Source organism: Salminus brasiliensis, chromosome 8, assembly GCF_030463535.1.
Source record: "Salminus brasiliensis chromosome 8, fSalBra1.hap2, whole genome shotgun sequence".
Classification (NCBI taxonomy): Eukaryota; Metazoa; Chordata; class Actinopteri; order Characiformes; family Bryconidae; genus Salminus; species Salminus brasiliensis.
In genome coordinates, this window is record NC_132885.1 from 7,901,154 (window position 1) to 7,922,244 (window position 21,091).

At 39.2% G+C, this 21,091-nt stretch overlaps 1 protein-coding gene across 1 annotated transcript; it reads left to right on the forward strand.

The window, feature by feature from the left end:
• The first annotated feature begins 6,993 nt into the window (after nucleotides 1-6,993).
• LOC140560533 (B- and T-lymphocyte attenuator-like) lies at nucleotides 6,994-14,332 on the forward strand. Its single transcript, XM_072685007.1, has 6 exons — nucleotides 6,994-7,146; nucleotides 9,808-10,143; nucleotides 10,269-10,295; nucleotides 11,725-11,853; nucleotides 12,003-12,034; nucleotides 13,277-14,332. The coding sequence occupies exons 1-6, from the start codon at nucleotides 7,059-7,061 to the stop codon at nucleotides 13,517-13,519; spliced, it is 855 nt and encodes a 284-aa protein (XP_072541108.1). The 5' UTR covers nucleotides 6,994-7,058; the 3' UTR covers nucleotides 13,520-14,332.
• Nucleotides 14,333-21,091: the final 6,759 nt, after the last annotated feature.

The window sequence follows — 21,091 nt, forward strand, 5'->3', positions numbered from 1 at the left end:
TGGTTTACTTTGGCTTTATAGGCCTTGTAATAGAACCCTGAGGGACATCACACAATCTAGTAAGCTATACAGCTGTACAAAGGTGCAGGATCAATAGATGAATAATTAACCTAGGGGTTAAAGGGTTAACTATAGAATTTGATGATATTGTGTAACTATAAAGCATACTGCAGCGTGTATAAACCCTAAATATTTTATTATTCCCTTATTTAAATTGCACAGAAAGTCACTCTGCACATTTTGCACACTGCACTACAATCTTAATCATGCTTAATTATTTTTATTTCCTATATATATAGTATAAGAAATAAGGGAATACATTTATATAAATCTGCATCTGTATATATTTTATTTCTTTTTTATATTTTTTTAAATAATTAAAACACTTTGATCTTATATATTTAATACATTTTATCCTGTATCCTGTCCATTGTTGTGTCCTGTGATCAGACAGTTGTACGGTACATGGTTTATGTGACAAAAATCTTTATTTGTAAACATAGTAATAAGTGCAGTGTAACCATGGAAATTAGTATAGTGTAAACATAAACATAAGTGTAAACATGGATTTAACTGTAATGGGACCATGGAAATGAGCAGCGGAAACCCTTAGGGTCTTCAAGGCCCTCTATGCCCAACAATGTAATCCGGAAATAACATTGGAATCAGCTGACCACTGTCCTCCTATCCCTAGTGGACACTGTGGCTATGAATCAATCCCTGAGCTTTGAGTAATCAGAAGTAATCTAATGCAGGTAATTGTGGAAAACAATTACTTCAAAAAAGCCCCCCTTGATGAGTTTATTAGCAGAGACAGAGTAGCTGCCCTAATTAAAATTGTTTACTGTGTCAGGCCCTCTGTATCGCGCCTTCCCCCGGGGTAGCTCCCAACTCCTCCCAGTCCCAGATGAGTTGTGTTCGCCATTTTGTTAGTCACGTTCTGGTTCTGTTTATTGTTTTACCCCTAGTTGCTGCTCACGTTTTTCATAGACTTATTTATGCTCATTTTGGTTAATAAACCCTCTTTTTTGATCTCCATCTCTGCGAGTGTTCATCCCTCTTGGTCTGGCACTGTTAAAAGTTCCTTAAGGATTCGGTCCGTTGTTCGGACACCCAGGGGAAGTTCGTTCCACCACTTCGGTGCAGGACAGAAAAAATTCTGGGCGCTTGTCTTTCGTGGATTTTGAGGGATGGGGGGTCGAGCCGAGCCGTACTTTAAGCTGGATAGGCTCTTGGTGCGGATCGGCTTTTGACCATTGCCATCAAGTACGGAGGGGCTGGTCCGTTCTGGGCTTTGTAGACCAGAGTCAGGGTTCTGAATCTGATGCAGGCAGCAGCTACAGGAAGCCAGTGAAGACAGAACGCAGCAGTGGAGTGACATGGCTGAATTTAGGAACATTGAAGACGACCCGTGCCGCTGCATTCTGGATAAGTTGCAGGGGCCTGATGGTGCGCAGAGGGAGAGCAGCCAGAAGAGAGTGCAGTTGCAGTGTAACCTTGGCTATTACTGCAGCATAACAATGAAAATGAATGTAGTGAATTCAGTGATGTGAGTGCAGTTTGTCTATGTGTGTGAGTGCAGTGTTACAGGGGAAATGGGTTCAATCGTGGATTTGTTGTGCTGTGACCATGAAAATCAGCAGAGGGTCGGGATCCTAGATAAAGTCTGTCTGCCCAGAAGGATTTATTTGAATACTTCATTTTACTGCTTTGCCTGTCACACAGACTTACACATGGTTATTTTGACTAGACTGTTTCCTTAAACCAAGCAGAGTTTTGTGACTTCTGCTTTTCTTTTTTTATTGAATCTTTTTACCCACTTACTCCGGCCAAGGTCACGGTCAGTTCAGAGCCTAGCAGGATACACTGGGCTCAATGAAGGAAACTCTTACATAACACTCATACACAGGAGAGATTTAGCATAACCAATTTTTTTAAGGTGGCACAATGGGCCAAAATATAGATGGCCCACATATAGCTGAACATCACAACCTGGTTTGGAAACAGCACCAAACAGTATAGGGTGGGCTCTCCAGAGGGTGGTCAGATCAACTGAGCATATCATCTGGACCAAGCTGAAGATCAAGTGAAGGACCTGAGCTATCCCAACAATGGATTCCTCACAGACTACCTTCATAAATATGCATATTACTATTTATTTGGCTCTTTATTAAGATCTGATGATTGCACAACATGGTAGTGCGCAAACACTTTTGCTCAATTCATGTAGCAACTTCTTACTATAGCCGCAGCATTACACAGTTCTGGCGAGAGGCTTGTGCAGCTCCACTAAAGCTCCATAGTGCAGTAGCAGTCTTCTGGCCTGGAGTGTGAATGTCAGAGACGCTGGTCCCCCTGTTACAGTCAGTTAATTTAGGGCAAAATTGCTGCAGAATCTACCAACCCACCACAGCCTAACCGTATAGCCTGTAACTGTTTAAAAAGATGTTTTTAGATTTTTGGGAAATATCACACACATCATCACACACTGAGAAATATGACAACTGAGCTAAAATCCTGCTCTCTTTATTGGATTTGTAGAAGCTAGACTTTTTTTTTTAAGCTAGACTTTTACCTGGCTAGTTTGGCTAAAGTGTCCATATTTCGTTTTTCAGAAAACAGAACACTGGGGACCATCCATGGTGGTAAAGAGGTTGTGGCTGGGGGCTTCAAGTAGGCCTCAGTTGTAGGACTTTGGAAGTGTGTACACCACAGCCTAACCGTATAGCCTGTAACTGTTTAAAGAGATTTTTAGCACAACACTTGGTGGTGTTTGTGGTGCATTGCTGTTGAGGAACCAACCCACACAGGAATGTAGAAGAGGGCAACTCACAGTCCCAACAGCTTGTTGAGCTTGTGTCAAAAAGCTTTTCTCTCTCCCTGGTTGCCTTGCGGTTAACTGGCTGGGGATCAAGTGTGGAACATTTACTGTGCTGTTAGATAAATTAGGCAATAAACAGAATAGATCAGGCTGCTATGACTGGGACAACAGAGCTCATGAAGCAAATGAAGAAACCACACTGGATTATCCGTAAAGACCTTAACACGTAGATGTAGATCTGGCAACCCTTTCACCAACTTTTGAGAAATTGAACACCACCTGCTGAAATACTTTAAAGCTTTGTTCTTTGTTTACATCACTGACAAGGACATTGGTGCACTGTTTTTATGCACCCCTCCTTACAGCACTCTCTTTTAGACTAGCTCACCTATTGTATTACTTTCCCTTTTGTAATTGGTGAATTTATCCTCTGTGGTTAGATGATACAAATGATGTGTGTGTGTGTTAGAGTGTGTGTGTGTGATCCAGAACTAGCCAGCCTAACATTACTGGTGCTCTTGTGGCTGAATGCAATCTGAGTACTTACAGCAACAAGTGTGTTTACAAACACTTCAAAAATTCGTTAAACTGCAGGAAATCAGATTTTGTTAGTAATCAATGTGTTTACACGGACTTGGGGAAAATCTGGTAGTAATTGGAGTTCTTCTGTGCAACAAGCCAATAAACTCATGGAGTAAGATGTGACTTAGACGTCAGGTAAAAGCCAAACTCTACGCTTTTTTTGTTACCCCTACCTTACACCCTGTGCAAGGCACGTCACGATGCTCATTGCTATCTTACACCCCACCAATAGTCTATTCTCACTCCTTCCGTCTACGTCATTTAAATAGCAATGGTGCTTGCGAATATATCTGCGCCGTGTGTTCAGGTACATTTTTGCCATATTGCTATCTTGGCATCTGAAAACACAGGAGCTCCACTGACTGAATACAACATATGTTCCTTTGCTATCTTAGCAGTGAATTGCGTGCCCATATCATTATTCTAATGGTGAGGCGCTCCACCACTTCAGCAAGCCTTCCCAGACCGTGTGCCATGCGCCACTGAAATAGCAATCCGCTAAAGTCAGACCACACCTGGCTCATAAAGGGAATGGCGAGACACTCTAAATGGTTTAGGGCAAGTTACACCTAAAAACACACCCATGATTAATTAAGAGGCTTAGTACATGACTTTTTTGCTTTTTGAACCGAGCAAGGTGAACGTTTCCCATTATTGCGATAGCAAAGACACACTGACACAGCCTAAATCCAGATGCACTGTGTATAGTTAATGACTCGCCAAAAGATCACTAAAAATGGGCCCATAGAGCAACAATTATGAGCACATCATCATATTCGGAGAAATATGACACACATCATCACACTGAGAAATATGACAACTGAGCTAAAATCCTGCTCTCTTTATTGGATTTGTTTTAGGTTGTGTATTAGACATTCACTTTTAACATGTTCACACAGTGCCACCTTTAGGTAAGTGCTTGTTAAGTGTTTCCTGATAATGTGCCTGCATCCTTTGCAAACATAAGACTGGCTAAGCAGTTGTGTCGTAGTGGTTTAAGCTAGAATTTTACCTGGCAAAAGTGTCCATTTTGGTTTTCAGAAAAGAGAACACTGGGGACACACGGGCATCTATTGTGGTAAAGAGGTTGTGGGTGGGGGCTTCAAGTAGGCCTCAGTTGTAGGACCATGGCAGTGTATATACATGAGAGTAGGAGGAACTTAAACATTTAGAAAATCAGACTTTTAAGATTTTAAGCTGTGGCCAATCTTACACAATTTACACCTGCTTTTTTTTACATATAAAAAAGAGGACATGTCCAGGAAGAAAGGACATCTGGTCTGGTCGTGTCTATGTACTTGTTGAACAATAGGCAAAAGTCTCGCCCAAACTCTTCCTTAGGTGGCAGTAAAGAGCTTCATGATAAGACTACTTTCAGGACGAAATAAGCTACACATCTATGACTCATACAGGGTTTTGATGGATTGTCCCTGAACTGAAGCTGTCCCTGGAAATGTCCCCATTTTCTTTTTACTGTGAATTAAAAACCGGAAAGACCTGCCGCAGACAGACGTCTCGCATTGTGCTTGTTTTGGCCAGCAGAGGGTCTACTCACCATGTCTACCCCTTGCTCGCCTGGTTTTAGAGAGTACTGTAGTGTCAAGTGAGTCCACAACATCACCACAAACACCTTGTGGCCAAATGTTTGTGGACAGCCCTTCGTATTAATGCATTTAACTGCTATGAGTTACACACATTGCTGACACAGATGTTCAAATGTACAGACTATAGAGGGGTATTAAGCCCCCCAGCACCGAGCTGTGGCGCATGATGCTGAAATGATGGTTTTCCATCTTTCTGCATCTCTGGAATGTTGGTCCTCCATCCAATACTTTTGGGATGATTTGAGGATGAGGTGGGGTGGTGATGCAATCAAATCCACACAGGAAGGCTCCAAATTCTAGTAAAAAGCCTTCTTCCCTGAACAATAGATCAATAGAAGGAATAATAAATAAGCTGGTATCCCAATTCTTTTGTCCATGTAGTTTCTAGTGTGCATCACCAGAGGGCAGGCTTGTATCTCAACAGAGCAGTGAGACACAACACAGCAGCACATCTTCAGCAAGCAGCTTCTCCTTAAGCTCTAGGATTTGCTGTGAGCTGACAGTTGACCCCGACCACAAATTGCTTAACCTTTGCTGACCTACAGGTAAAAAGGCATCACCTTTTCACACTGGCAATAAGTTTATCCTGGCTGCATAAGACACATCTAACTACATATAGTGTACTAGGCCGCATTCTGACCTGTCATTAACACTTGTCCTGGGTGTACTGATCCTGTCCTGGATCTCAGTGTGATCGGAACACTCAAACCACCTTTGAAGGAGGTCAGGTTTGTCTGATGATCAAACCTGATAAGTTCTCCACCAGAAGATTCCAACAGAATCTGCCAAACCTTTCCTCATGTCTCCACCCCTCCCATTAGACACTGCCCTCCTTCCAGTTATCTGCATTGTTTCTTTCCACAGACGAAGTTGAGCATTGTATCCGGGTCTCTACACTGACCTTTGCATTGGGCAGTATCTGAGTATCTTCAGACTTTAGACTATTCACATTAATTAGGTGATATTCTCTGAGTGGACAGCCAAGGATTTTTTCTACAATACTCTGGGTGTTGTGAGAGTGTGTCACAGGCGTTCATTTTGCCACAGGAGTGTTGATGAAGTCAGGTTCTGATGTTGGATGACTAGTTTTGCCACACACTGATCCAACAAAGGAACTGAAAAGAGCTCCATCACTCTAGAGAACACTGTTCCACTGCTCTTCAGCCCAACGACTGGGGGCTTGAAACCCCTCTAGGCATTGGACAGGGTGATCCAAGACTGCAGGATTTATTCAGTTATTATCATGAATGTAAGAGTTCAGCTTTAATGTAACCATTTTATTTATTTATCTTATTAACCAGTGTAAATTGGAACTGAGCCCACTTAAATTGATACAGTAACTGATTACAGGGCATTTAATAATGTAAATAATTTAACTCAGCTTAGTTCAGTTAAAAGTTTCCCTAATTCACATTTTTACTTCTGCATCTCAGTTTGGTCAACACAAAAATACTGAAATGAGCCTCAAAAGCAGCTGAAACTGATGTTTAGTCTGTGGCTCCGCCCCTAAATCTGTTTATAGTTTTTCCCATCTGGGGGTTATAATTTCCCTCTTTCACATGACGTCCCCAGACTGGGAGGCTTTTGACAATGGAGAGCCAAGGCCTTGCTGGGATTTGAACTTCTGATCTCCTCACGCTTGATGGGCAGCAGTTAGACCGTAGGGCCGGTCTAGAGCTGTTAAATTACACTACATGCAAACCTTTGACTGAACTACGCTGAACTATCTCACAGACCCTCTGTGATCAGTTGCTTTATTATTTTTGAGTTGATCTGACCCATGTTTTTTTACAGTGTACAAAAAATGGCAATCTTGATGTTTCACAAGGGAGGGAACACGGCAAGCGGAAGTGAAGATGACTGGAGTCAAAACGTAGGAAATGGAAACCACATATGTAGGTGAGAATGAGAGAGAGCGAGAGATAGAGTAGACAAGGCGCTGTCAGAGATGAGCTCACAGTTTCTTTCGCTCCAGACTGAAACACTGAAGATGGACATGTTTTGATTATGAAAACTTTCAGAACTGCTCAGTTTTTTTCTTTTTTTCATTAATGATGGATAAAGCACTTCTGGAAATGAGCTGGATGTTAAATACCTTAACTGTGGTTCTTATTCTCTTTGGACATGTAGATGCACAAGGTAGGTCCTCTTTTTCTCCATTTAGTAACTGCTGTGTTTCAGGTAGAAGGACCATCAGGTCATCCCTGCTGTATGATCTAGGTGTTGCAATGTCCTCTAGCTTCAAGACCCATTTGATGTCATGCAGGTGCACAGTTTTAGGGAAACAGAGCTACTGTGAGCGCAGATCATTATTTAACTTGCAAATTCATAAAACAGATTACATCATACTCTCCTGGTGAGCACATATCACTGGTGTGGCTGTGAGCTTCTACAGAGCACATGCACCTCAAAGGTGTTATGGTAGATGATGAGGTTTTTTTTTTTAGATTTGCCAGAAAGGTTTTACTGGGGAGTTTTACTCTAAACACCTACAAGCAGTATTTATCGCACATGATCTAAGAGTGCATGCATGGAAGATATGAGCAGTTGAAACCACAGAAAGCAGCATGAATATACATGTGCATGCAGTACTGTGCAAAAGTGTAAGGTAAAAAAATTATATATAGAATTTATCAGTAGGTGTGTTTTGCTTGGAACACTTGTAACACTTATAACATTTGAAATTGAATATATATATATATATATATAGTCAGTGGTCAGAAAATGTTGGTCAGTGAAGTTACTGATATGTTGGTTAGAAGAACTAAAGTCAGTGATGTGTGCAGTTGCATTAGCAGCTCACCTGATTTACTTTAATGAAGGACTGATTAGATAAACTAGGGTTTGGATGGGGATTGGAAATATTGGCTTTCTTTAAGGGGAATCTTTGGGTATGGTTAAGCTAATAAACTTGCACACACAAACACACAATTACAATGGGTTGTGTATTTGTTTTTGTGTATTTATAAAAATGTTAGTGCTTTTTAATAAATGCTTACTAATAAACGATAAAACAAATAAACAGATGTACATATTTCCTTAGAAACAACTTCCGCACCGTCCTGTGTATGTCCTCATATTTAAAATATATGTCAGTTTAATATTCATAGATTTGTCATCATACGTTAGAAATTGTTTATGCATTGTTTAGATTGTTTATTACTTTATTTAAATGGTAAAATATTATTATATTAACAATAGGCCAAAAACTACATATAAAACATATCTTATTACATTAAATTATATTAGAAGTTAAGAGGTTTTATTTATTTTCTAAGACACTAAACATTTTATCAACACAAAGATGTCTTCTGACAGCAACAGTATGTGATAGCACTAAAATTCCAAATGTATTTACTACATATCAATATATATTGTAGATATACAGTGTATTCATGATCTTTATTTATAATGCACTATCCATCTAAGTTTTTTGTCTTTTCAAATTACAGTATTAAGTAATTTATTTGATGATAGATTTTCAGAAATACACTCTTTTATATGTGCGTTATGTCTTTTATTAAAAGACTAATTTAATGGTTTAATCATGGTTAATTCAAATTAAAATCACTGAAATTATCCAGTAAGGATCAGTCTAGAAGAATCAACACTGTGTTAAATTGTTTGTTAGGTGGCAAATGATAAACACAGAAGAAGCTGCTGGTGTTTAATATAAACAAATAAAAAAAAATCACTGCCACAGTCTTGGAGCAAGACTCCTAATTCTGGATTTTCTGGATCTATAACATGATTAAAGCATACGTTACTCTGTATAAGAGTGTCTGGCATAAACAAATGTAAGTTAAATGTTATACTATAGTATTCTTACTATAATATATAGTTGTTATTCTAAAACTTCCTGTTGTTTATTTTCAAACTTAAAAAAACAAACCAACCAAACAAACATCTCAGATTTTTGATGTAGTTTCAGACTTTTGAACCTCACTGTATACCAACACATCATACACTTATAAAACCATGTATATAGAAATATATGTCTGTGTCAAAACATATTGAGTTGCTGGAAGAACAAATCCCTGTATCTCCATTTTACATCTTCCATTTTAACTCATCTGTTCTTTACATTTAATCAACATTTCATAATGAATGAACCAACAGAAATGCTCCAAAATGACTTTATATACTTTAAATAATAAACAAATAAACAAATTATTCTTCTAATGTTTTTCTTTTGTCCTGTAAAGTAAAAATGTTACTATTTAATTTTAGGTAAATTAAATTTCAGCTTAAATTTCTGTTGACCTCATTATGCAGCGCTTTGTGAGTAGGTCTGCATGATATGATGAAAACATCAGAGAAATACACCAATGGTGCCAAACACTCATTTCTTGTGTATCAAAGTGAGGTTAGTTATGATCTTGATGCTGGACTGTTGTTGATAGACTGATCTGTTGGTTAAAAGTGATGTTACCATACATTCTTACAAATAAAGGTTCTGCATGTGGTTCTTTAAGCAACACCACAAAAAAACATGTTTGGTCACATGAAGAACCTTTTAAGGGTTTAATGAAGTTAAAGTTCTTTATAAATGTAAATGTTGTTCAGACTCGCATCTCTTTCTCACATGCCTTTATTTATCCTGAAATGTTCTCAAAGAACCTCTTTGTAATAAAAGGTATAAAACCCAACAGCATTTCAAAGCATTTCAGAGGAGAACAAACCTGGAGGACTTTACCTGTAGTGTACCACCCAGACCTTCATTCAACATCAATAAAAGGTTTTGGGCCTTGTAACAAAGTTACCATTGAGGGACTGATTGTTTTTTTTTATTTCCTGTAGGCTCTGAAGGTGGATGTGCTCCTGAAGTCAGAGCTCGGAAGACATTTTTAAGAGTCTTCAGGAACAGCCCTGTTACAATCTCCTGCCCTGTGAGATACTGTGAGGAGATACCATCTGTGAAGTGGTTCATATATGATGATAAAGATAAAGGGATACCCGTCAATGAAACAGGTCAAATAACCGTTACTCAGGAGCGGTCGACTGCACACGAGAAGGAAATCATCTCATATTTGATCTTCAGGAGCATATCCAGCAGTGATGAAGGACTGTATAGATGTGTAGCTTCAGTGCCTGGTTTTATATTAGAGAGCCACAACATTAACATCTCTGTTTCAGGTGAGAAATGAAGTCGACAGTGTTCTGCTTCTTATGACAGTGTTTAATTTAGTAGAAAGTTTGGCTGAGATTAGTGACAGTGATAAAAGTAACTGCTGATCTAAAGTTCTAATCATTTCCCACAGATACTGTCCTGGAGTCTGACAATGGAAGTAAGAGCACCAGCTTTGATTTTTTGTGTTGTCACAGTAGGAAAATGCTAGTGCTATTTATTTGATGTGTGTATATCAAATAAACACGAGAGACCTGATCATGAATGGCAGCTACACAAAGTTACAGTGAATAATCTACACAGAAGCATCTTAAAATTACATAAAACATCTAAACAAAGACAATCAGGGCTCAATCCACTTCACCAGAGTCCTAAAACTGTTCAAAAACAGCTGTACTATATTTACTATATTTCAAATCTTAAGTTTATTGTGTAGGTTATTTCAGGAAACATTAAAAGAGAAGACAAATAAACAGGTGAATGATGAGTAAGAGGACCACAATGTGTAATGAATGCCCCGTGATACACACTATCCAGCATATGAAAACAATCAGCAGAGGCATTCATGTACAACACATCTCCATAATCAATAACAGGCAAAAAGGTTGATTCCACCAACATCCTTTTTTACAGAAAAAGAAAAGTAGGCCTTATCTCTGTAGTAAAATCCTATTAAAAGCCTGAGCCTTATTTAAAAGACCGGATATGGGATTTAAAAGACATGTTGTCATCAATTACAAACTTAAAATATTGAACATTAGATACCTACTCAATTTGTTTCTACTCACTTTAAATTTTCAATTTACTCAGACAGTACTTTCTTCTTTAAAGAACTATTTAGTTAAAGGTGTGTGGGATGGGCCAAATGATTCTTTCATCAGTACAAAACCTTCCTCTTGCAACAGGTTTTATTCTAACATTGAAAAAATATTCTCACCTTCTTTTAAAAAAGCATCTAGTGAAAGGCTGAATTAGTCTAAGTAATTTAAAGACTAACCTAATATTCATGGTTAATTAAAACCTTTATCACTGAAACTATCCAGTAAAGATCTGTCTAGAAGAATCAACACTGTGTTAAATTTATTAACCTTTTTTCTATAAAGTTTGCACACCTAGTGATTGGACAGTAAAATCACTGCCATACACAGTGTGAGGTGGGGGTCTTATGTTCTGCCTGTACAGACGAACCCTTCGCTATATCAGTAAGAGTTCTAATTCTGGATTTGCTGACATTTATAGCATGATTAAAGCATACGTGACTCTGTAGAAGAGCATCTACCATAAACAAATGTGAGTTCAATATTATTCAATACATTTAAACATGCCAAATCTTTTCAAAACAATAGGGGTCATTCATCCAACTGCTTCATTAATATGAATTATTGTCTGAATGTAAGTTTTAATGGACTTAAACACTTCTGACCTTTCAGTTCAGAGAGCTCTTCCTCTTTTCATTTCTTTGAGTTGTGCAGAAGCAAATATTTCCATGTGTACTCTTGCTGTAGCAGTTTTACATTTTCTCTGTTTGTCTTTGTAGCTCCTTTTAAAAGAGTTTAAAAGATTTCCTCTTTTTTCTTTTCTCTGAACAGCTTTTACTCCTTTAACTGTCAGTAACTCAGGTGTTGGATGGATGCCGTACGTTATAATCTGCTCAAGTATCCTCAGCCTGGTTATAGTTGTGATGGTAATCTTTTTCCTGAGCATAAATGGATGTAAATGTAAGTATTTGTTATTGCTTGTTATTTTGATATTTGTATTTTTCACATGGGATGCTAAAGTTATATATATAGTTATATATGGATTTCTTTGATGATGATATATGGTATATGAGTTTTTTAAATATATATTTTTTATGTATACATTTTAGGTTCAAGAAAAGGTAAAAGCCACAGAACACAGGTAAGCACTACATATTTCTTTATTTTAGATCATTTAGATATTTTTTGATATTTTATATATACATATTAATAATTGTATTCAGATTCTTTAAGCTGTCCCTGTAAAGAAGTACTGCCAGTAGAATAGGATTCCTATTCCTCTTGGCACCATGCTGCCCAATGCCAGGCGTGGGCTAGTAGAGGGGAATAAAGACCCCCAGCATTGAGCTGTGGAGCAGTGGAGCAGTGTTTTCTCTGGAATGATGATGGTGCTCCATCCATTACTTTTTGGCTTTTTTGTGCATGTGTTGGGGAGTTGGAGATCCTGACTAATTGTCTTGTCGCAATCAAATCCACAAAGCAATGCTCCAAAATCCTCCAAAATCTAGTAGGAAGCCTTCTGCCCTGGACAGTAGAGACGGTTACTCCAACAAAAACAGGATAATAACCTTGAATCAGCAGGTGTCCCAATACTTTTGTCAAGACATGTATGTTCACACCAAACTGTCAAGGTACGAATTTCACAGTTCTGAGCGTGCATTCGTATGAAGAATACATGGTACATGTATCCCATAGATATGTGTGAAGATTGTGGGTTTCACATAAAACGGTTCTCCACACTTCTAACATGCTCATGTTGTCAGTGTTAATGGTCACACCCGTGAGAGACGACCACAGGGATGTGTAAAGTGTTTCGAAGTGTGAGCCTGTGTGAAAGTCTGCACTCTGTGTGAGAGTGCCGAAAGCTCCCTGCTACCATCCTCGGGTCAGAAATAATCCCCATTGTCTGCAGTGACTGGTTAGTTTCCAGTAGCACACCAGTAAAAACCAGTGTTAAATGTAAGGGTGATCAGATACAGAGCAGCTGACTGACCCCAGCTCAGCTTCTCAACAGCTTCGCACTATTAGGATCATTTTAAAAAGTGAGAGAGAGAAAGTGTTTCATGTGATGCTCGCTCGACCAATGTGTTCATACTGAAGGTTGGAGCTGAGTACAGAACGAATAAGGGTTCCTCCATAAAAGAGGCAGGCGTGAGTGAGCGCAAGTGGGAACAGGTGGGTCTTGGCATTAAAAACATTGGGAACCCTTACCTTAAGCCTAATTCCCATGGTCTTAATGTGGGCCCACATTTCAGCTCCTCTGTCCTTTTCAGTAGCTCGTAAACAGATTCTGAAAGTCTTTGGATTACAAGCTGAATGGTAGGCCTGTACGGGAGGGTACAAATGACTTCACTGGCTTCTTCTCTCTTTTTCATCCTGCTAGGTGCCGCCCAGCCCCAACATTTCAGGCCAGGAAATGCCAGATCAGCGAAAGAATGTCTACAACTTGCCCGCAGAGACACTACAGATCGACGAGCCCTCAGTTTACCCAGCGAGGGATCAGGAGAACACAGCGCAGCAGATCGTTTACGCCACTCTGGAACACCTCACACCCAGAGAACATTCTGCAATGTACCATCAGTCCCGAGAGCAGCAATCAGAGTATGCGTCGATCCGGATTTGCTAGAACTGTCCGAGGACAAAGAGAAGCGATGTTGGAACGGTTTCAGGAAGCAGTGAATTTTAGATACAATATGAGCAGATTCCTTCAGACCTCTCCACAGAGGTGAACCAGGAAGACTAACGTCACCGCCTTTCCTGGCACATCACCCTTTTGCTAAGGCAGGATTTGAGCAATCATTGTGATATTGCGGGACATAGGGATCTAAGTGAGAAGCTAAGGCCAGCTGAATGTCTTAGCTAACCCTGAGACATGTGTACGTCTTCACCAAATGTTCTTCAGAAGACTTTTCTTCTTGAAACCCACTTACACAGCTTTCAGGATTCTGACATTCCCCAGGGTTGTTTCCCATTTTGGGATTTGTTCAGTTCACGAGGACAAGGGAATCTGTCATTATAAGAGTATAGCTGTCAACAATTCTGCTGTATAAAACATACCATGAATTTGACCTGACTGTTAGTTAGATTTTTTCTCAAGAACGAATTTTAGAAACATCTTTGGAGGATACTGGTGAATTTTTGTAAACTTTTCTTTTTTCCTCATCATTTTTTATTATAACTTAATTCACTTAACTTAACTCAGGAAACATATGTTGTTTTCACATAAAACACAATTTCCACATGTAATATTGATGTTATGGATTAATACATACATATATATATCCAGAATCCAGAATAATTGGGCAAAAATGGGCAAAAAATGGAGATTCATTGGAATTAATTGGAATCTCATGGCTTTCTTCGGACAGCAGCAATATATATATATATATATATATATATATATATATATATATATATGGATGGATGGATAGATAGATAGGCTGGATGTATTTGGTCTTGTTTTGGTTATTCTAATCATGATTGTGTTTGTACCTCTGCTTATGTCCATTTATATAATCATAACTAATAAGTTACAGCTGCAGTCTGTGTGAGGGCTGGCGTAAGAGAATGTAACTGTCAGAGGTTTCCCTGAAGGGAAGTTTCCCTCCATGTCTGAACTTAACAGTGATCATTACAGTTGTCTACAAACGCAGAGTCTCTTCATTATAGTGTGAAACAAACTAATATGAAAATCCACAGAAGATATTTTCTGTGAAGGGGTGAACAGTTGTATGTTTGTTGATTTATCATGATGGAAGAAAAGTGTTAAATTCAGGATGCAGAATTACATGAAAAGAGCACCTCTCCAACTGCTAAGCACAGGAGTGGACCGATTAAGCTTTGGGTTTGTGTGCTAGACAGTGGCACAGGCAATGTTTCCTTGGTGAATGGATGGTCGATACTATTAAATACCAGGGGGTTAGGATGATTCTTAGGACTGACTGATTAAGGGCCTGTGATGCGACGGACATTTTAGGGTGCCTGTGAGTATTACAAGTATTGCAACATCACACCATCTGTAAAAAGACTGAAGATGAACAGATGAAAAGCTTTTACTGAAGGATCATAATCTGAAACACCCCTTAGAACCCATAATGTACTACCTCAAGAGACAAACGCTGAAGGATTTAAGGATTTGCATGGCCCTCACCTACAAATTGTCTCTTACTCAGTGTTTAGTGAAACAAGTGTTGTAATGCTGCGTGGCAGTGGTGCAGTGGTGTCGGAAAAAATGGGTGTGCATCATTCGCACCTCAAACAGCCAATGAAGTGATATTTACAGGTAGGAAACTCTGTATTCTAGCTGACACATAAGTTTATGAGATGTGTTACCCAAAATAATACCACAACCTTTTACCTTTTCCGATGTTATCATATGTTTTTGTAATTACACTCCAACGCTTATCTGCCTTTTGATAATTCGCAGTGCTTGTGGACGACTCTGTGGTGATGTTTTGGGACATCCTACAGATCCCGTGCTTAGTGGGTGGACCTTCCAACAAGCACCTGAACAGAGATTTGAAGTTGGGTTTATTAGTTAACCACCTGGTACAGATACAAGCTTCTGTTGAGCGCTTGAACACAGCATGAGCACAGATTCTGAACTTTCAGTGGAGACCACATTGGTGTTTGTAAGTAGAAGAGGAAACACTTACGGTTGCTGCTGTGCACCCAGTGCCGAGCTGTGGAAGGAAATTTTAACCATTACAACTATCCTGTCAGCTTTAGCCAACTTGTTCTTTGTTGGCATTGACCCAGAATGTGAGGTAAAATTATATGTAATTCATTACATGAGTAATTATGTAATTAACTCTGGACTTCAAAGGGTTAAAACTAGTCTAGACTACACTTGTTCACAAGCCCAACATCAATGAGTAACCTAGCAGGTGCGCCGGCTTCCACTGGCCCATGAATGGAGGAGGTGTAATTTTAATACATGCTATGTCTTTGATTCCTGACACCTCCCGAAAACATCTCCAGGCCAAAGGAATCAGACGACAGACGTTCTTTGGTTTTATTTGAATATAAAGGTTAATATTGACTATCCCCTGCTTATGTCATCGCCAGCTAATGACCTTATTATGGAAAGAGTAAAACGTGTCAAACCGCTGTTCTGCTTTGAGTCACTTAGCCTGCGTCACACGAGCGAGGAGACAGATTGGGGGAGTGTGTTGGGGTCGTATGATTCGCACTTTGTGGTTTTCAAGTGTGCTTTCTGTTTAGCGACCGAGGATAACGGAATGAAATTCACACCAAAGTTTCCACCTGAGCTGCGCACAGAGTGTTCACGCTCTGCACCCTGTAAATGTTGCAGACGGTTTTTACTCTTTCTCACGAGACACTCGACACGTTACCACATCCCTGTAATAGATCTTATAGAAGTATCAGACAGTGCAGGTGAATGTGCAGAAATGATTTTATTAAAAGTCAGCACTGGACGTATTGGTGTTAGTGTTGTTAATGTTATCGCATTACCTCACATGATAAATCTGCACGATTCAACTTTAATTAATTCAATAATTAATAAATTAATTAATTAATTCTCTTACCAAGTTTGGCCCAAGCTGCCTTCCCTTAGCTTTCTCTCTTTACAGAGCCTGGTGACATATCAGTGCTTTTATTTAGGGACGTAAACACAGCACCGCTACTGTAGAGCTCAGAGTGTAGATTACACTTTGTTTATGGTGAAATATGGATTAAATATCATAACTAACTCTTATTCTCTTATTCTCTATTCTCACACACACACACACACACACACACACACACACACACACACACACACAGCTGATCCAGCCCAATAACTGATCATCCATTTATCTCTTAAGAAGTTGTTAAAGCTTTTCTCTATTAAAGCTTATAAGAAAAACGGAGTTCATTTATAGACAGTTTATTAGGCACACCACACATTAATTATTACATCAATTTGTTCTCCAGCCTAAACATTCAAGGATGTGCTAGCTGGCATTTTAAATTTGTGAATAATCATCATAATTAATCACAGAATATTTGTTGTGATTAACGTTGTTAAAGTTTTTAATAATTTGACTGATTTGTAGTTTTTTTGTTTTACACTGATTATAAAACTGTCGGGTGTACAATATTTATACACTGGAAGATACAAAGACGGGACGAGTCTCTGCCAGTATTGTGCAGGACCTCCTCTGACCTTGATGAGCATCTCACACTGCTTTGTCGCATATTCCTGATGCTGTTTTTTTTTTTTTACTTTATCTCAGTTTGGTTAATAAGTTTGGAGTTGAGCCTCAAAGGCATTAGTGAATGATCAGCAGCTGAAACTGGTCTGCAGCTCAATCTGTTGACTGTTTTTTGCCATCTGCAGGTTAGAACTCACACTATTATATTTTTTTCACGTTAATGTTCAACCTGCTACAAAGGGTTCTTTGAGTGATGCTGTAGAAGAACCATTTTTGTGAAAGAGATGTGAAGAACCTTTTAAGGCTTTGAAGATTTAGATGTAAAGATTCTTTACCAATTTCTTTACACTCACATCACTTGATGTGAAAAATGGTTATTTATGCATCCAAGGGTGGCTCTTTAATGACACTGCTCAAATAAACTTCTGTATGGATTTAATTTTGTGCCAAACATTTTGGAATAACAAATCATAATAATAAGAAGTCATAAAATAATTGTAATTAAAACATTAATATTTATATTTAAATATAACACAGTAGTTAACCAAAATGAGTAGCAATTAACTGCAAAGAGTAATACAGTAGTCAAGCATCTTTAAATGTACATCATTTATTTACATACATTTTTGTCACAAAACTGCTTACTACTGCAGCTCCTTTATTTTTTAAATTATGCAGAAAAAATCAAATTAGGTAAAAAAAAAAAAGATTGGTAGGTGATGGAACATCAGTTACGCAGCTTTTCACAGACAATTTACACAATACAAGTTTCCCAAATAGCGTGAGTGTAAGGACACCTGACGTAAATGACACTGCCCATCTGAATACAAAGCACAGTTTCTGGTTTTATGAGATGTTTGGGGTTTTTCGTTAAAAAACGGAACTTTCATTTTCTGGTTTCATATTAAATGTCAGCTTGGAGTTCAAGAAAACACTCAAACAGGAAAAAGTGTGACTAATGCATCTGATCCTACAGAAACAGCAATAACGAGAGAAGAGAGCTGGATGGGAGCAGTGGACAGTGTTCTGTTATGATTAGACCTGGACACAGAACAGCGTCCTCACAGCGACAAACTCCAGTGGAGCTTTTGAGTCATTTTACACAGCTGCAAACAACCCACTGTCTGTTCTTCTGTTCACTCACAGAGAACAAAGCTCTGCTGATATAGGGAGAGAGGGCGAGAGAAAGGGGGGTGGGGAGAGAGAGAGAGAGAGAGAGAAGAAGGTTTCACCCAGTGACAAATCATACTGATCTGAGCAAGATGTAAGTCTGTGTGTGTGTGTGTGTGTGTGTGTGTGTGTGTGTGTGTGTGTGTGTGTTTTGTAGTTAAACCAGGAAAACACATGACACAGATGACAGGAGCAATATAATACAACAAATGCCCAAAAGTATTCAGACACCCCCCCAGTGATTTAGCCACTTTAAGACGAACCAGTTGCTGATACAGTAGTTAAGTTGTACAAATGCAGATTACATAATCAATAGGAAAGCAGTGCCAATAGAGTGGAGAGACCATACACGAGCCACCATGAGGTCACCATGCCCAGTATCAAGCAGTGTCAAGCAAGGGCCCGGCACTGGGGGCAGTAGAGCCGTGGAACTGTGTTCTCTGCAGTGCTGGAGCTCCATCCAGTATATTTGGGATGACTTGGAAAGGCCCAAAGATCCAGAACTAATCACCCAACATCAGTACCTGACCTCTCTGATGCTCTTGTGGCAGAACACAATCAGATCCTTGCAACAAAGTTCCACACACTTGGAACAGGGTTAGGGTTAAAAAAAAAACTATGTCAATATATAGTGATACATTTCTGCTAAGATGAATGTGGTGCCAAGCATTTTACACAAAACCTGATTGGCTGATTTCAACAATTACATTATTAAGTTGGTGATTCATCTGAAGCATTCAGCCTTCAATTCTGCTTGTGAAGTTTTAACCATTGGCATCTGATGAATGGGCATCATTTTTTGATATAAATATATATAAATATAAATATATTTATATATTCTAAGCTTTAGTAATCATGAGGACTTCTTTGAACATATGAACCATATACACTCACCGGGCAATTATCAGAAAGACCCGCGCACCTCCTGATTCATGTAGTTGTAGAGATGGTAATGGTGTGTTGCAAAGTTTTCTTGGCACACTTTAGGCTTGTTAATACCAATCAGTCATTGCTTGAAGGCTACCAGGCTTGTCCGACATCACCACTGTGGCATTAGCATGGCCCGGCTACTGGGCTAATCCAACATCACCACTGTAGTGCTAGCACAGCCTGGCTACCAAGCTCCAACGTTGCAACAGCGGGGTTAGCATGGCCCAGATTGCTTAGTCTAAACTTGAATTACCTTTGAATATTGTTGCTGACTATGTGTATCCCTTCATGAATGTCAGTTCAGTGTTCTTTAGTGGAGTTCTCAGTCATCTAATCTAATCCAACAGAACACATTTGGCATGTGGTAGAATAGGTGATTCAGTGCATGAAGGTGGACCTAAAAGATCTGCAGGAATTGCTTGACGCAATCATGTCAAAATGGATCATACAGTGCTCAGTGAGGGTATGCACTTTAGACCCCATATACAAAGTTAATGGGATGCAGTTCTCATTTGTAAGTAGGTCTATGTTTACATTACAGGGCTTCGAATGACCCCATGGTCTAATCCTAATGTGTAAAAACCAAGCGGATGTTTGTGAGCAACAGAAAGAGACCAGACAAACCTGGCAAGCAGGGACGACCTCAGCAAGTCCATATTTAGCTCAACCACTGCAGCCTGAAATGGGTTGAGTGTGACACCAGTCATAAGAACTGTTTAGCAGCTTTTCTCAATTCTCAAAATCTGTTACGCTCAACTTTAGAGATAATATCTAATGCGTGACAGACATACAGTGACACATACACACACTCAAACACACACACATGTTGTACATTTAACATTTTAAAAAGAAAAGGTTATTAAGGTCAAAAACTGCAGGGATTCTTTGGCTAATGCAGCTTCTTCACTCACTGGACCCACATCAAACAGGGCCCGGAGGCATGGGCATGTGCCCCGCAGGCCTGGAGCCATGAGAGCCAAGTAAAAACACTAAGCAAATCTCCTGCTCTGTTCTAAATCAGACCAGGTGTGCCAGGAATGCAGGACTCTGAACTGTCCAAATCCTCCTCTTCAAAAAACATCATCCGTTGCACTGTCAGATCAGAAGAATGAACAGTGTTTAGGGTGTAAATCTGGAACGGTGCATTGAATATGTTGAATTAATCAACAAAACTATTATGCATTTAACTTTGTTATGATATTTAGAGCTAGGGATTGACAATGATGGTATTTAACATCTACAACATCCAGCAGCTGCTTACAGTCCTTTAATCTACAGATGGCTCAGTCAGTTTGCACAGATTTTAAATGTTACACACCCCATAATTAAATAAGCCTGGGAATTTAAGGATGCAACATTATGTAGTAATTGTACCCTTAAACTAGCAGCTCCAGGATTATGTTGATGCTCCACTGACTATAACAGGGAGAATGGTGTCTCTGTCATTGCCACTCCAGGCTGCGGTGGAGCTGCAGGACACCTCTTGCCAGAATCACAGAAACGCTGTGTAACCCTCTAATATTACTGTACCACCTCAGTCCACATGCTTCTTTCATTTCTGATACTGGTACAGCTGTCCACAAGGAGGCATTCACAGTGTGATTTGTATTTACGACAGTGGTGGAAAAGTGAATTACACTCCCATCCTGTAGGGGGAGCCCAGGAGCAAACAAATAACCAATTCTCACATAATTCTGCTTCAAGGCAAGTTTTGTTTGACTAAACAATTAACCAACTAGCCAATTAGATTTTTGTAGGCCCATGTAGTGAGTGCTAGGAGTCTCTTATTGGTATGGCATGGTATGGTTGCCTAGCTGTAGAATCAAACCTTAGTGTGCAGTGGAGAAGGTGGCAATAAGCCTGTCACAGTAATAATATGATCAACTTATCATACAACATACGATCACACACTTGTACAGATTGGCACACAATCAATTCAA

Bases quoted from the DNA above. Each gene is read 5' to 3' on its own strand.
- LOC140560533 (XM_072685007.1), top strand. From the start codon at position 7,059: ATGATGGATAAAGCACTTCTGGAAATGAGCTGGATGTTAAATACCTTA. The intron at 10,144-10,268 runs GTGAGAAATGAA...CATTTCCCACAG, and splicing joins CATTAACATCTCTGTTTCAG to ATACTGTCCTGGAGTCTGAC. The intron at 10,296-11,724 runs GTAAGAGCACCA...TTCTCTGAACAG, and splicing joins CCTGGAGTCTGACAATGGAA to CTTTTACTCCTTTAACTGTC.